This window comes from Orcinus orca, chromosome 5 (genome assembly GCF_937001465.1).
Source record: "Orcinus orca chromosome 5, mOrcOrc1.1, whole genome shotgun sequence".
NCBI classification, from domain to species: Eukaryota; Metazoa; Chordata; class Mammalia; order Artiodactyla; family Delphinidae; genus Orcinus; species Orcinus orca.
This window is the reverse complement of record NC_064563.1, coordinates 32,293,301-32,310,236: the sequence shown is the minus strand read 5'-3', so window position 1 is coordinate 32,310,236 and position 16,936 is coordinate 32,293,301. Positions and strand designations below refer to the sequence as shown.

The 16,936-nt window shown below is 35.7% G+C and overlaps 1 protein-coding gene across 2 annotated transcripts in view; it reads right to left on the bottom strand.

Moving 5' to 3' along the window:
• STAG1 (stromal antigen 1) overlaps positions 1-16,936 on the bottom strand; it is a 428,313-nt gene that overhangs the window by 161,938 nt on the left and 249,439 nt on the right. The window contains exon 7 of one of the 2 annotated variants that reach the window (XM_033404083.2): positions 3,452-3,656. In XM_033404083.2, the coding sequence (XP_033259974.1) occupies positions 3,452-3,656 (205 nt within the window). Of the gene's footprint in view, positions 1-434; positions 579-3,451; positions 3,657-16,936 lie in introns of those variants that run through there. The other variant, XM_033404084.2, reaches the window with a different exon arrangement.

Below are 16,936 nucleotides of genomic sequence, written 5' to 3'. Positions count from 1 at the left end.
ACAGCGTAAAGCTTCTTTATTAAGCTGAGTCAGACATATAGGAGAGTATGCTTTACAATTCCAATTAAAAGAATAGAAAAAAATAAGGAAAATATAATACAAAATGTAATTGCTAACAGTCTGTTTCAATTTAATGGTAAAAAGAATTCCAAAAAGAAGGGAGAAAGCACAGTTTACTGGGAAAATGAGACTACTTCTACCTGGAGAATAAACAAACCTGAAGAACTACAAAATGATGAAAATTTTAGTAAAAATGTGACAAAAGTATACAATTAAATGCAATGCATAAACACTGACAATTGGGACATATTATTAACTAATAACAAGAAAATGGGATATTTGGAAAATAGATTAAAAGTACTATTGATAAAACCACTCTGATGATTTATGAAGCTCTAAAACTTATCTTGTCTGTACCCTACAAAACAACTAACCTGATTGTCTCTCTTCTCAGCTAAGATATAAGCAATGTCAAGGAGCATTTTATTCCAAAGCCGATAATCATATCTGGCCATAACTGCCTTGTAACTGTCCATGCACATAGTCTTTGAAGCAGAGGATTAAATGTTCCTGCCCATTTTATCTAGTCCCCAAGACTCCTCCTGCAAAGTGAATAAAAATGATTATCTTTTAATCTACCCCTTATACACATACCATAAAAGAAAAAAAGGGAGGGGGTACCAGAGAAGAGAGCAAAGATGAAAAGAAAATAATCCTTGAAAAGATGGATAATTATTATCCAGCCTGGAATTAAGTTCTCAGCAAGATCTCTGTGCTTTGTTGTTGGGTAGGTGACTGATGTCTCACTTTTTATGAAACTGAGCTTTGGAAGACATGATCATTAATGTACACAGAGAAATTACAGTAATATTTTGAAATAAATTTGAGAATAGGTTAGCTTTTAAAAAATAAGTATAAACATAACATTGATCTATTTTTCTTGATTTCTGATTTTGAAAAGTAATTAACAAATACAAATAGGCTAGATGATATAAAAAAAAGCTGAGGAGAAAACCAAATGGCATTTATCAGGCAGTTTTAAAAGCTATCATGATCACAGGTAAATTGTGAGAAAAGAAAGACAGAAAGGCACTGGAAGGAGGAGGGAGCAACTCAACTCAAAAGAAATAGGAGGAAAGCCATAATTAAAATATGTTTAAGCACACATAAAATTAGCAATGTATAGATTACCAAAGGGATAAATATACGAAAAACAAGAAAATAATAAAAGTCACTGAAAATGGGCCAATGGAAAGAAGAGCTGAAATGGACCATCATAAAGTCAGTAAAATACAGTAATATTTCATTTACATGGCAGTGAAGCACAAATGCAAATGAATTAAACTGCATTTTTCAGGAAACTGAAATGTTTTAAAACTCAAAATATTCTGTCTATTTCTATAATATACTATTCCTTCTCTTGTGTTCATAAATAGAGTATGTGGCATATATTTAGTCTTTTATATAAAATGCACACAGGTTTCTGCATTAAACAGAGGTAGCTGGCCGCTACAGAGGAGCCCCAGATTGCTCTGTATCTTGATATCTGTAAGCAAATTTTTTTTCTCTTTTTTGTTATAAATTATCGTTTCACAATTCTGTCAGCAGGACAGAATCTAACACTTGTCCTCCAATCTAACACTTGCTTCTCTTTCTCTCTTGGCATTGGGAAACTAGATAATAACTCTTTATGGCAGTAATTTTGGCTATTCAGAAGTAACTTCTATCTTATGTTTAAGTTTTGTTTATTTCAAATCACTGCATTTACTATGCATCTGAAAACCAGCTAAACAAGAATTACCGTACGTAGATAAAAGAAAGATGAAAAGTAAACAGAAAACATAAAGAAAAGAAAAAAAGCAAACGTAAAGGGCAGAAGATTCTAAAAGTGATGAAATTAGAAAGAAAAATTGTATAGCATCAGATAACTTTTAAGTAATAAACAGTATATTTACAGTACCTTTTCAAAAAGTTACAACTGGGTACAAGATCTCTTTTTATTCCTAATAATGAGGAAGAGGATACTCTCAAAACACAGAATAAAATATGTTTGATGTTTGTTCTATATAGAAAATTTTTTCAACAATAAATTGTGTGATTTTACCTTTTTAAAAAAGATAAAATTAAGTAAAAGATCTTCCTCTTTTCCCAGTGAGAAAAAGGACACCCTCAAAAGAATAACTGTGTGTCATGTTTGCTCCATATAGAACTGCAACTAAGGGAATAATGGACACTAATAATATGTATTAACCACATTAAGGAAGGAAAAAGGAGTGGAAAAAAATATGGATGACTCTATATAAAATTATCACATTGGCTTTAGGCAACAGGTTAAACCAGAAAATGATAAAATTTTAAATCCAGGGTTTGCAATGTGTAGTCCCCAAAGTATCAGTGTCAGCAACAGCTAGAAACCTGTTAAACTCGGGGGCAAGGCCACACAATCTGTTTCAGTAAGGCCTGGAGGTGATTCTGATGCATGCTAAAGTTTAAGAATCAATGCATTCAATAAATTAGATAAATGAGAAATTTAAATTCAAGATGAAATGCAATTAATTAAATTAAATCTCATTTTTTGTCATGGTAATGTGCAAGATGAATATAGCCAGAGTTATTGCTATTAAAAAGGATGTAATTTGGGAGTATTTAAATATATGTGTATGTACATACACACACATTCTCTCTCTCTGTATTACAGGAGAAAAAGAACAATCATTTAGTCATTTTAGGTAAGCACAGTTAAAATCGTTGAGGAATTGAGAACGATGGCTAAATTAACAAAATTACCTTGTTACGGAAAAACAAGGGGAAAAAGAACATACTTGACTCAATTTGTCTACATAATTCTAAAATAAAAGCAAAAGTGAAAATTATAATGTCAGTTCTTCAGGACTCAGCCTACCTACCTGAACTGATTTTAGAGACATTACATTTAGGTTATTACAGCACTAGGAATAGAAAAAATGCCAGCTAGGTCACACTTACCTATTACAATTGGATAGAATTGTTTAAAAATACATATATATAAACAAAATTTACACACTTTATGTATAATAACAATGAACTATGAAGCAATGTAATTAAGTAGAAAAACTACTATGAATTTGGAATTTCAACTATTATTTGGGTTTACCAAAGAACATGGCCTGGTGGACTCTTAAAATTTATTTGGTTATAAAATAAAAATGCAGGAAAATACATGTTCAGAAAGAGATTTGGTAACACTCGCCAGAAAATTTCAATTTTCATTCTCAAGACTATCAAATGCCAGTTATCAAAATAGGCACACATTTTACTTAGAGAATACAAACCATTCATGTGAATTTTGGAGAAAAACTATTTTTCAAGAGCAAAGTAATGAATTTAATATTTAATCTAAATAAAACTTAACTAGAATAGAACATATTTAACAAAACTAAATTGAAAAGGAAATAAAATGTTGGTTACTTACCAGCAAGGGTACTTGTATGTCTAAAAGCTCTGACCTGGGAGTCTGACAAACCAGTCAAAAGGGAGATTACTGTGTCCATCATATACTCATCATAAATTATGCTATACTGACATTGTCGAATCAGGACTCCAATAAATTCACAAAAGTTTGAACGAAATTTTTTCCACTGAGGTCCAGGCATGGTAAGGGGGTAATCACCACTGTCCTAAAAGGGATAAAAAAAGAACATATTAAATATGACATCAAGTTTGATCAGTATTTTTTCCTCCTACTGGAAAAGGAACATTTTTCTCAAAGTAGATATGGACAGAAATCAAGGGGCACAAGATGTCTTTCTCTTTTTTTGCTTGTTTTGATCTTCAACATCTAAATTGTTAATGTGCTCAAAATTATTATTTACAACCAGTAATTTAATCCATTATTCTAAGCCATTCATTCAAAATAATAGTTCCAGTTTTGCTGTACTTGGGTCCTAGTTGAGATAATTTAAAGTAGGAAATTAAAAAAGAATTGAAGTTTAGACTAGAAAGGATATTTGCTACTGAATTCAGATCAAACTAATGGTGATACCTGTGAAATATAGCATCTTTCAATTATTTTAAATAGACACTTTAAAGAATTGACAGTTTCAAGAGTATAAGCACTTCATTAAGAAGTCCAAAACCAACTTTTCACATCTGAAACTGCAAACCTGTTTTTTCCAATTTTACTATGAACTTTCAATTAACTCTATTTTATGGAGTGAATTTATTAACTTTTCAACGAAAAATATCTAGCATGGGCTCTTGGTATCACGAGATGTGTGTTATCTTGTTTAAAATACGAAACTGACAGTTGAACCCAGCAGAGGTTTCCCACTCCAGCCTAAAACATTTTGGTGGAGGAATGGAAATTCACAAGGCAGAGAGTGCGAAATTCTGTGAACATAGTTATCTGTATACTCTCAATTTGTGGCTATTTGTCTTTTCTAGGCCAAACTGCTGTTAGGAAAATTGGTTATAAATGAGGTCTTGAGCTCTGTTGGTGTCCCAGGAAAGAGAACTAGTGTGACACTTAGAACAGCAAGAAATCCCAAGAGCAAGGAACAGAAAGCAGAGATAGGGAAGAGCTTGGCAGTCAGTCAAATATCCCCAAAGAAAGTTAATTTTGGCACTACATGAGTATTATGTGGGTTACTAAGCTCTATAGGACATCAAAAAGGAACTGAAGGGGCTAGCTGAATCCTCCCTGCTCTTTAGACTGGGGGTGTGGGAGCACAGACTGGAGAGGGTAGCAGGATGGAGAGGGGAGACGCTTCTCAAAGGTATCTCTGAAGGCTGCCTGCTGCGTCCATTTCACAAAAGCCCACCAGGGTAGAGTCTCTTTTGCTTTGTACCAACTGTGAGATTCAGCCATTTAGTGCTCACAACCAGATCTGGGCCCCAAGGAAAGTACAAAGAAAAGAATCTATCTAAACAGCCCCAACAGCAAGAGGAAAGGAAGCCAGAAAAATCACCATTTAGGAAAACCTAAATAAAACATAAGTATACTTCAAAGATTCAAATGCAGCATAAAACAAAACAAAACTCTAGGGAACTGAAAAACACACTTTTTTTGAGGTATAATTCACATATAACATTAGTTCCAGGTATAAAATATAATGATTCAATATTTGTATATATTACAAAATAATCACAATAAGTGTAGTTGACATCTGTCACCATAAACAGTTACAAATTATTTTGCTTTTCTTGTGATGAGAACTATTAAGATCTACACTCTTAGCAATTTTTCAATATGCAATACAGTATTAATAACTATAGTCACCATACTTTACATCCCCAGGACTTATTTATATTACAACTGGAAGTTTGTACCTTTTGTCCCACTTCACCCATTTTGCCCATTCCCCCCAAACCCTGGCAACTACTCTGTTCTCTGTATCTATGAGTTCGCTCAGAGTTCTTTTGTGTTGTTTTGTTGTTGTTGTTATTTTCATTTCACATATAAGTGAGATCATATGGTATTTGTCTTTCTCTGACTTATTTCACTTAGTGTAATGTCCTCAAGGTCCGTCCATGTTGTCACAAATGGCAAAATTTCCTCTTTTTAACAACTGAATACTATTCCTCTGAGTGTGAGAGTGTGTGTGTGTGTGTGTGTGTGTGTGTGTGTGTGTGTGCGCGCGCGCACGCACGCGTTTACCACATTTTCTTCACCCATTCATCCATTGATGGACACTTAGGTTATTTCCATGTTTGGCTATTGTAAATAATGCTGCCATTAACATGAGGTTGCAAATACCTAAAATACTTTATTTCTTAAAAAATTCAGTTGATGAACTGAAGGAAAGGATGGTTACTGATAGGAGATACATTAGTAGCCTAGAAAATAATGTGCAAGACATATCAGAGAAAAAAAACATGTAAATGCTAGATGAGGCCTGTGGAAAAAACCTTTTAAAATGGACCAAGTAGGTTAGTATTACCTTTTAAACCTTCTGTCCTTTCCTTTTTCATTGATTTGGAACTCATATGTGGTGCTGATGGTCAACAGCCATTTTGCAACCATGAGGGGACAGTATGAAGATAAAGAATGGTACAGAGAAAGATGGAAAAAATGTAGGTCTTTGCTCTGTTGAGGTGTAGTATCAATACCAACCATGTTCTCTCTACTCCCAAATTTATTTTGTGTGAGACAAACTCCTGTGAATTAAAGCCACTGTTGGTCAGATTTTCTGTTACTCACAAACAAATCCATTCCTGTTATAGTAGAATTACAAGCAGTGGGAAAAGATGAATTATTCAGTAGATGACTTTGGTACAGTACAACTGGCTTTTCATTAGAAAAAAATCAGATATGTATTGCACCATACACTAAAATAAATTCCTAATGAAATCAAAACACTTAAAAATACTCAACCAAAAAAAGAAATAGCAGAAAACATGGAAGAATCTTTAACCGTGGTCATTTTTAAGTCTTTTGTCATTTACAGACAGTTCTGGGTATACTCTGATGCATTTGCAAAAATGTTCCTATACAAGGGTTTCATCTTCAAGGAATTCATGGAAAAGACTCTGACAAGTACAGGTTTCTGGTAACTGACTATACTGCTGAACTGAATGAATAAGTATTTTCAGAACTCTAATGGAAAACTGATGAATTCATTAAAGTGCTAACAAAAGATCAAGATGAAAAAAATATTAATTACATGGGACTGAGTGAGCTGATGAGTATGATTATAATTTTTGTGACTTTCTCTTTAAATAAAAAATCCCACAAGGACACAGAGGCAAAAAATATACAAATCAATTTTCACTGCAAAGTAAAGGAGCTGTTACAGTGGAGGATTACTGGACTGAATGTCAATATTATGACATAGTATGAGTGTTTCATGTTGGTAATTGCAATCATTGTTGCTTTCATTGTGGTCATCCATTTACAATGCTTGGTGTCAGTTTATCTCTCTCAGTGTGTGTGTGTGTGTGTGTGTGTGTGTGTGTGTGTGTGTGTGTGAAAAAAGAAAACATGGAAGAGAGTCCCTCCCATCAAGCCTCTTAGATAGCCTCATCCACCAGAGGGCAGACAGCAGAAGCAAGAAGAACTACAATCATGCAGCCTGTGGAACAAAAACAACATTCATAGAGATAGACCAGATGAAAAGGCAGACGGCTATGTACCAGATAAAGGAACAAGATAAAACCCCATAAAAACAACTAAATGAAATTGAGATAGACAACCTTCCAGAAAAAGAATTCAGAATAATGATAGTGAAGATGATCCAGGACCTCAGAAAAAGAATGGAGGCAAAGATCGAATGGAGGCAAAGATCGAATGGAGGCAAAGATCAAGAGGATGCAAGAAATGTTTAACAAAGACCTAGAAGAATTAAAGAACAAACAAACAGAGATGAACAATACAATAACTGAAATGAAAACTACACTAGAAGGAATCAATAGCAGAATAACTGAGGCAGAAGAACGGATAAGTGACCTGGAAGACAGAATGGTGGAATTCACTGCCACAGAACAGAATAAAGAAAAAAGAATGAAAAGAAATGAAGACAGCCTAAGAGACCTCTGGGACGACATTAAACGCAACAACATTCGCATTATAGACGTCCCAGAAGGAGAAGAGAGAGAGAAAGGACCTGAGAAAATATCTGAAGAGATTATAGTCGAAAATTTCCCTAACATGGAAAAGGAAATAACCACCCAAGTCAAGAAGCACAGTGAGTCCCATATAGGATAAACACAAGAAGAAACATACCGAGACACATAGTAATCAAACTGGCAAAAATTAAAGACAAGGAAAAATTACTGAATGCAGCAAGGGAAAAACGACAAATAACATACAAGGAAACTGCCATAAGGTTAACAGCTGATTTCTCAGCAGAAACTGTACAAGCCAGAAGGGAGTGGCATGATACACTTAAAGTGATGAAAGGGAAGAACCTACAACCAAGATTACTCTACCCGGCAAGAATCTCATTCAGATTCAATGGAGAAATCAAAAGCTTTACAGACAAGCAAGAGCTAAGAGAATTCAGCACCACCAAACCAGCTCTACAACAAAAGCTAAAGGAACTTCTCTAACTGGGAAACACAAGAGAAGAAAAGGACCTACAAAAACAAACACAAAACAATTAAGAAAATGGTCATAGGAACATACATATCGATAATTACCTTAAAAGTGAATGGATTAAATGCTCCAACCAAAAGACACAGGCTTGCTGAATGGATACAAAAACAAGACCCATATATATGCTGTCTACGAGAGACCCACTTCAGACCTAGGGATACATACAGACTGAAAGTGAGGGGATGGAAAAAGATATTCCATGCAAATGGAAATCAAAAGAAAGCTGGAGTAGCTATACTCATATCAGATAAAATACTTTAAAATAAAGAATGGTACAAGAGACAAGGAAAGACACTACATAATGATCAAGGGATCAATCCAAGAAGATACAACAATTATAAATATATATGCACCCAACATAGGAGCACCTCAATACATAAGGCAACTGCTAACAGGTATAAAAGAGGAAATTGACAGTAACAGAATAATAGTGGAGGACTTAACATCTCACTTACACCAACGGACATATCATCCAAAATGAAATTAAATAAGGAAACAGACGCTTTAAATGACACAACAGACCAGATAGATTTAATTGATACTTATAGGACATTCCATCCAAACACAGCAGATTACACTTTCTTCTCAAGTGCGCACGGAACATTCTCCAGGACAGATCACAACTTGGGTCACAAATCAAGCCTCAGTAAATTTAAGAAAACTGAAATCATATCATGCCATCTTTTCTGACCACAAAGCTATGAGATTAGAAATGAATTACAGGGAAAAAACGTAAAAAAGACAAAAACATGGAGGATAAACAATACGTTACTAAATAACCAAGAGATCACTGAAGAAATCAAAGAGGAAATCAAAAAATACCTAGAGACAAATGACAATGAAAACACGACCATTCAAAACCTATGGGATGCAGCAAAAGCAGTTCTAAGAGGTAAGTTTATAGCTATACAAGCCTAGCTAAAGAAACAAGAAAAATCTCACAAAAACCAATCTAACCTTACATCTAAAGAAACTAGAGAAAGAAGAAAAAACAAAACCCAAAGTTACCAGAAGGGAAGAAATCATAAAGATCAGAGCAGAAATAAATGAAATAAAAACAAAGAAAACGATAGCAATGATCAATAAAACTAAAAGCTGGTTCTTTGAGAAGATAAACAAAATTGATAAACCATTGCCAGAGTCATCAAGAAAAAGAGGAAGAGGACTAAAATCAATAAAATTAAAAATGAAAAAGGAGAAGTTACAACAGACACCGCAGAAATACGAAGCATTCTGAGACTACTACAAGCAACTCTATGCCAATAAAATGGACCACCTGGAAGAAATGAACAAACCTTAGAAAAGTATAATCTTCTAAGACCGAACCAGGAAGAAAGAGAAAACATGAACATACCCATCAGAGTAATGAAATTTAAACTGTGATTAAAAATCTTCCAACAAACAAAAGTCCAGGACCAGATGGCTTCACAGGTGACTTCTATCAAACACTTAGAGAAGCGCTAACACCCATCCTTCTCAAACTCTTCCAAAAAATTGCAGAGGACGGAACACTCCCAAACTCATTCTATGAGGCCACCATCACCCCGATACCAAAACCAGACAAAGATACTACAAAAAAAGAAAATTACAGACCAATATCACTGATGAATATAGATGCAAAAATCCTCAACAAAATACTAGCAAACGGAATCCAACAATACATTAAAAGGATCATACACCATGATCAAGTGCGATTTATTCCAGGAATGCAAGGGTTCTTCAATATACGCAAATCAATCAACGTGATACATCATATTGACAAACTGAAGAATAAAGACCATATGATCATCTCAATAAATGCAGAAAAAGTTTTTGACAAAATTCAACACCCATTTATGATAAAAACTCTCCAGAAAGTGGGCACAGAGGGAACCTACCTCAACATAATAAAGGCCATATACGACAAACCCACAGCAAACATCATTCTCAATGGTGAAAAACTGAAAGCATTTCCTCTAAGATCAGGAATGAGACAAGGATGTCCACTCTCACCACTATTATTCAACATAGTTTTGGAAGTCCTAGCCACAGCAATCAGAGAAGAAAAAGAAATAAAAGGAATACAAATTGCAAAGAAGAAGTAAAACTGTCACTGTTTGCAGATGACATGATACTATAAATAGAGAATCCTAAAAATGCCACCAGATAACTATTAGAGCTAATCAATGAATTTGGTAAAGTTGTAGGATACAAAATTAATGCACAGAAATCTCTTGCATTCCTATACACTTATGATGAAAAATCTGAAAAAGAAATTATGGAAACACTCCCATTTACCACTGCAACAAAAAGACCTACCTAAGGAGACAAAAGACCTGTATGCAGAAAACTATAAGACACTGATGAAAAAATTAAAGATGATGCCAACAGATGGAGAGATATACCATGTTCTTGGATTGGAAGAATCAATATTGTGAAAATGACTATACTACTGAAAGCAATATACAGATTCAATACAATCCCTATCCAATTACCAATGGTATTTTTTATGGAACTAGATCAAATCATTTTAAAATTTGTATGGAGACACAAAAGACCCCAAATAGCCAAAGCAGTTTTGAAGGAAAAAAACAGAGCTGGAGGAATCAGACTTCCTGACTTCAGACTATACTACAAAACTACAGTAATCAAGACAATATGGTACTGGCACAAAAACAGAAACATAGATCAATGGAACAACACAGAAAGCCCAGAGATAAACCCACGCACCTATGGTCAACTAATCTATGACAAAGGAGGCAAGCATATACAAGGGAGAAAACACAGTCTCTTCATAAGTGGTGCTGGGAAAACCGGACAGCTACATGTAAAAGAATGAAATCAGAACACTCCCTAACACCATACACAAAAATAAAACTCAAAATGGATTCAAGACCTATATGTTAAGACCGGACACTATAAAACTCTTAGAGGAAAACATAGGAAGAACACTCTTTGACATAAATCACAGCAAGATCTTTTTTGATCCACCTCCTAGAGTAATGGAAATAAAAACAAGAATAAACAAATGGGACCTAAAGAAACTTCAAAGCTTTTGCACAGCAAAGGAAACCATAAACAAGATGAAAAGACAACCCTCAGAATGGGAGAAAATATTTGCCAATGAATCAACGGACAAAGGATTAATCTCCAAAATATATAAACAGCTCATGCAGCTCAATATTGAAGAAACAAACAACCTAATCCAAAAATGGGCAGAAGACCTAAATAGACATTTCTCCAAAGAAGACATAGAGATGCCCAAAAAGCACATGAAAAGCTGCTCAACATCAACAATTATTAGAGAAATGCACATCAAAACTACAATGAGGTATCACCTCACACCAGTTAGAATGGGCATCAGAAAATCTACAAACAACAAATGCTGGAGAGGGTGTGGTGAAAAGGGAACCCTCGTGCACTCTTGGTGGGAATGTAAATTGATACAGCCACTATGGAGAACAGTATGGAGGTACCTTAATAAACTAAAAATAGAATTACCATATGATCCAGCAATCCCACTACTGGGCATATACCCAGAGAAAACCATAATTCAAAAAGACATATGCACCCCAATCTTCATTGCAGCACTATTTACAATAGCCAGGTCATGAAAGCAACCTAAATGCCCACTGACAGACAAATGGATAAAGAAGTTGTGGTACATATATACAATGGAGTATTACTCAGCCATAAAAAGGAATGAAATTTAGTCATTTGTTGAGACGTGGATGGATCTAAAGACTGTGATACAGAGTGAAGTAAGTCAAAGAGAAAAACAAATATCATATATTAACGCATGTATGTGGAACCTAGAAAAATGGTACAGATGAACTGGTTTGCAGGGCAGAAGTTGAGACTCAGATGTAGAGAACAAACATGTCCACCAAGCGGGGGAAACCGCGGTGGGGTGGGGATGGTAGTGTGCTGAATTGGGTGATTGGGATTGACATGTATACATTGATGTGTATAAAATTGATGACTAATTAGAATCTGTAGTATAAAAAAAGAAACAAACAAAAAAACAACTAATACTAAACTTTCTTTGGGTTATTTGTACGGAAATATGTTAATATAAATGTTTCAGACATTACATAAAATTTCTAAAAATCTTATATGTTGTGGTATAATGTTATAAGTCATAATTCTACTTATTACTTTAAAATGTATATCTCAGAAGTAAGTAAAAAAAAAAAAAAGGAAGAATAGTCTCAGAGTGGGGAAATCTTTTTTCCAAATATAATAAAAAACTCAGAAGTCATAAAGCACGAACAGATTCAATCAACATAAAAGTAATTTTTTTATATAAAAAAACACAACACTAAAAGCAAAGTCAAAGAAGTAACAACAGGATTTGGCTTCCAGTTAGAATATAGAAGGCTACAAACAATGAAAATAAGCTGAATCAACATAAAAAAATCATAGTTTTTCTTAAGCCCATCTTGAACTGAAGTAACCTGAATTCCAAAGAATGATAAGCCTTGCAAGAAAAGATGAGACATACAAACTTTGTCATCTGTGGCAGAACCAAGGAAGAGAAAGGTAAGGTGAAATCAGGCAAAATGTTAACAAACTGTCAAAGATCAAGTGTCAGTGTAGAATAACAAGGAATTTGCACTCGCTCCAAAGCTATTTTTTGAGGTGACCACAGGTTTCAACTAGGTAATTAAAGCCTGAGACAGAAGAAAAGACAAAACCTTTATTAATGCAGGCCTACAGGGGATGATCCTCAATTGCTGGGGGACAGGTAAAAAACTCAGCTCACTTCTCCAGACCTTTCTCTCCTAAAAGCCAGAAACCTTAATCTGATGGGGGAGGATCAGTACACTAGGTCACCACTATGGCACAGCAAAGACCTACCACAGCTAGGAGAAGGGTAGAAGAAAAAATCCTTTAACTATGGGAGAGAGGGAGACAAAACACTGTCCTGGACCCTGAATCCTATACCAATACCAAACAGAGGTCTGCTGGCATTGGGAGGTGGATAGGAAATTCCCACCCAACGCCAACCACAGACACAGGCAAAGTTTAACTGCCATAGGAAGGAGGGTCAGGAAAGCTGAGAAGGTCCTTAAGTACCTCCAGGTACAGAAGACTTGCTTAAGATTTAGGCAGGACTAGGACAAAAGAGAATCCCCATGCCCTCATCATAGCACCAAGCAACAAGCCACACCACTCAGAAGTGTAGAGCAGGAGTACTCTGTGGCACAGGAGTGCAGAGAGAGCTGAAAGCTGAGGGTGCAGCATAAACGCTGAGAAAAAAAACCTCTGGTATCCTAAGCACAAGGCAACAGCAGCCTACAACTAGAAAAATCTGAAGCCTGTGGTATACTAAAGATAATGATAGCAATAATAGAACACCTAGCTCAATTCCTAACCACACTGAAAATGTATACTGTTTTGTCCTTTTTTTTTTTTTTTTTTTTTTTTTTGCGGTACGCGGGCTTCTCACTGCTGTGGCCTCTCCCATTGCGGAGCTCAGGCTCCGGACGCGCAGGCTCAGCAGCCATGGCTCACGGGCCCAGCCGCTCCGCAGCATGTGCGATCTTCCCAGACCAGGGCACGAACCCGTGTCCCCTGCATCGGCAGGCGGACTCTCAACCACTGCGCCACCAGGGAAGCCTGCTTTTAATTTTTATATCATGTGCAAATATTGTGATTAAAAGGAAAAACATTTTGGGAAAAGGAAAATCTCCCATATCTACTTCAAAAGGCAGTTTCTTGCCTTACTCTGATACTAGTTATAAATTTCTTCCTGTTATATACACTTATACATGCCATGTGAAAAGAACAGTCTAGTCTAGTTAATGATGGACAGTAGGGTAATGAAAACTAGCATACTTCACAAACCAGTAATTTCTTTTCTCAATATAGCTAAGAAAATGAAATAACAATAATAAAATGAAGACAATAACCAAGTAGCCTAAATGGCTTATCCACACTAATATTTAGGTTCTTTGAGGACAGTCTCATTATAATGCTTTGCATAAGAAGTTTATTGATAAACTAATGAAAAGGTAAACCATATCAAATAAGTAACAGGTACAGAAAAGCAGAAAGAAACTTAGAGTAGGAAGAATATCAGGCAGAGACATGCAAGAAGGATAACATAGAGCAAACCAAAAAGGTCCAGTAAGAAAGCAATTCCTCTACGTATGTTCAGAAGAATAGAAGGGGAGAAATCTACAGCAAAATATAACATAATATAGCTAGTATTCATATGGTATGTGCTTTTCACGTATATGATCTTGTACTATCCATACACTGTGGTGACTCTTAGTATGTATAAAGATGAGAAAAATAAGTTCTAAAGAACCTGTCTTCCATCATAGAGCTACAGGGTTCTGGTTCTGGGATTGTAAAATCCATATATTCTCTACTCTACAATGGGGCTTCACCTGGTTTACTCCAGTAACCCTGGAGGACAGAAAGGTTGTCTAGTGAATATTCTTCCATGGGAGGAACACTTTGTTTCTGCTCCCAAACTAGAGACAAGAAACTAACGAAGTCTATTTTGGAAGTTTTGGGTACACTGATGGGGGGTGGGATAAAGGGTGTCAAGCTTCAGAGACAAGAGCCAACAACAAAAACTAGAAGACTGAGAGCCTCTGACTGGGATTAGAATAACCATCTTATAAGAGGTCCACTGCAAGGTAGAGCCATGCAGCTAACAGAGGTAGAAGGCTAACTGCCTAATCCCTAAGCATTTGATATTTGGGAACCCAATGTGGTCACAAACCATAGATATCTAAAGAGATAAAACACTCTCTAGGAATAAATCCAAGAGGCTTGATTTTTAACCCAGCGGATGGGCAATGTCACAAAAAAAGTTACCTATTTTTGGTGAAACATGGCTTTTGGTTCCCTAATTTCAAGAGACTTACCCAAAGATATATACCACTATTGCTTAAAACAGTAATTTGCAAACACTTCTTTGAAGAAACTATACATCCACCCAAACATCTACCCGCCCATTTATCTATTCATACATTTATTAAGCAACAAATATGCTCTGGCACTACACCAGGTCCTTGGGCACATAAAGATGAGCAGAACAAGGGTCTTCTTCTAAGAATCTCTATTTTTTTTTTCCAGCTTTATTGAGATATAATTGATAGATGACATTGTGTAAGCTTAAGGTATACAACATGTCGATTTAATACACATGTACTGCAAACTGATTACCATCATTGCATTAGCTAATATCTCCATCCCATCACATTGCTTTTTTTTTTTTCTTTTTTTGGTGAGAACATTTAAGGTCTACTCTCTTACCAAGTTTCAAGTATGTAATACGTACTACTACTGTACATTAGATCACCAGAACTTATTCATCTTATAAATTGAAATTTATACTCTTTGACCAACTTCTCCCCATTTCTCCCATCCCCTAAAGAAACTCTATTTTAATTGAGAAGATGAACATGTAAAAAAATAGTAAGTGAATTAAATACAATGATAGGAACTTGACAAGCATACGTAGTACTTAGAAAGGAGTGTCAATTCTCTGCAGAATCAACTGGGAAGGGGAAACAGGGTCAACAGCATTCTAGGCAGTAGCATTAGCGAAGGCCTATAAACAAAGATACAAAAAAGGGAGCACAGAGCTACTTTAAGTTTGGAATCTAAAACAGATTTTGTAACCAAGAAGAAAGATGGGGCTGGATCAAAAAAGGCTTAGGAAGCCAAACTTTATTCTAGAGACAGTAGATGGTCACTGAAGGATTTGCATCAACAGCTATGAGTTTTAAAAAAATATTTCTGGTTCCAATATGGAAAATAGAAGAAAAGGTGAAAGAAATGGAGCAAAGGTGACTTACCACTGCAGTCAATCCAGAAACAGAAGGGTGAGGGCAGAGACAGTTTAAGATAGTAACAATAATGATAGACGAAATGGCAGGGTCATGATAAATATTCAAACGTTAAAGAAATAAAATCTACTGAAGTAAGTGACTGATGGACAAAAATGACTTCTGTTTCTGGTGTGGTCATCTCGGTGGGTTTATTCACAACAGGAAGCAAAGAATTCTTTTCCCCTGACTCCTGTAGGAGGCATAACTCTTTTGTTTAAGAATGCCTAATTAGGACTTCCCTGGTGGTGCAGTGAATAGGAATCCGCCTGCCAATGCAGGGGACATGGGTTCGAGCCTGGTCCGGGAAGATCCCACATGCCGCAGAGCAACTAAGCCCGTGCGCCACAACTACTGAGCCTGTGCTCTAGAGCCCGAGAGCCACAACTACTGAGCCAATGCACTGCAACTACTGAAGCCCATGTGCCTAGAGCCCGTGCTCCACAATGAGAAGCCACAATGAGAAGCCCGCTCACTGCAATGAAGAGTAGCCCCCACTCGCCACAACGAGAAAACCTGCGCAGCAACGAAGACCCAATGCAGCCAAAAATAAATAAATAAATAATTAAAAAAAAAGAATGCCTAATTAGTATGTCCCATTAGAAGAGACTGACATCCTTTAATTCATAAATGATTGATACAGAATATCCTATTTCCACACCTCAGACCACAGTGGTATCTACATCAAATAAATACAAAATTTCAGGAACACATCGTCAACAAATACCAAAACCTTTAAGTGGCAAGTTGACATAAGCATAATGTTAATAAAATGCCAAATTACTTGAGACTTGAAAAGGGAAAAGTAGTTTTACAAAAATTCAATAGTTTTCACCTTAAACAACTGATCAATCTTAGCATCACTAATAAGTGGACAACCTGACATCATGAGCTAGCTGTGACAAAATGTAAAGTACACAGCATCACCTACGAAATTATCTTGCCAAAAAATGTAAATGTAACCTAATGAAGTCACTAGACCTAACTTTCAGGTACAAAATACAGGAGATATAGGGATAAGTTAAATGATACCATG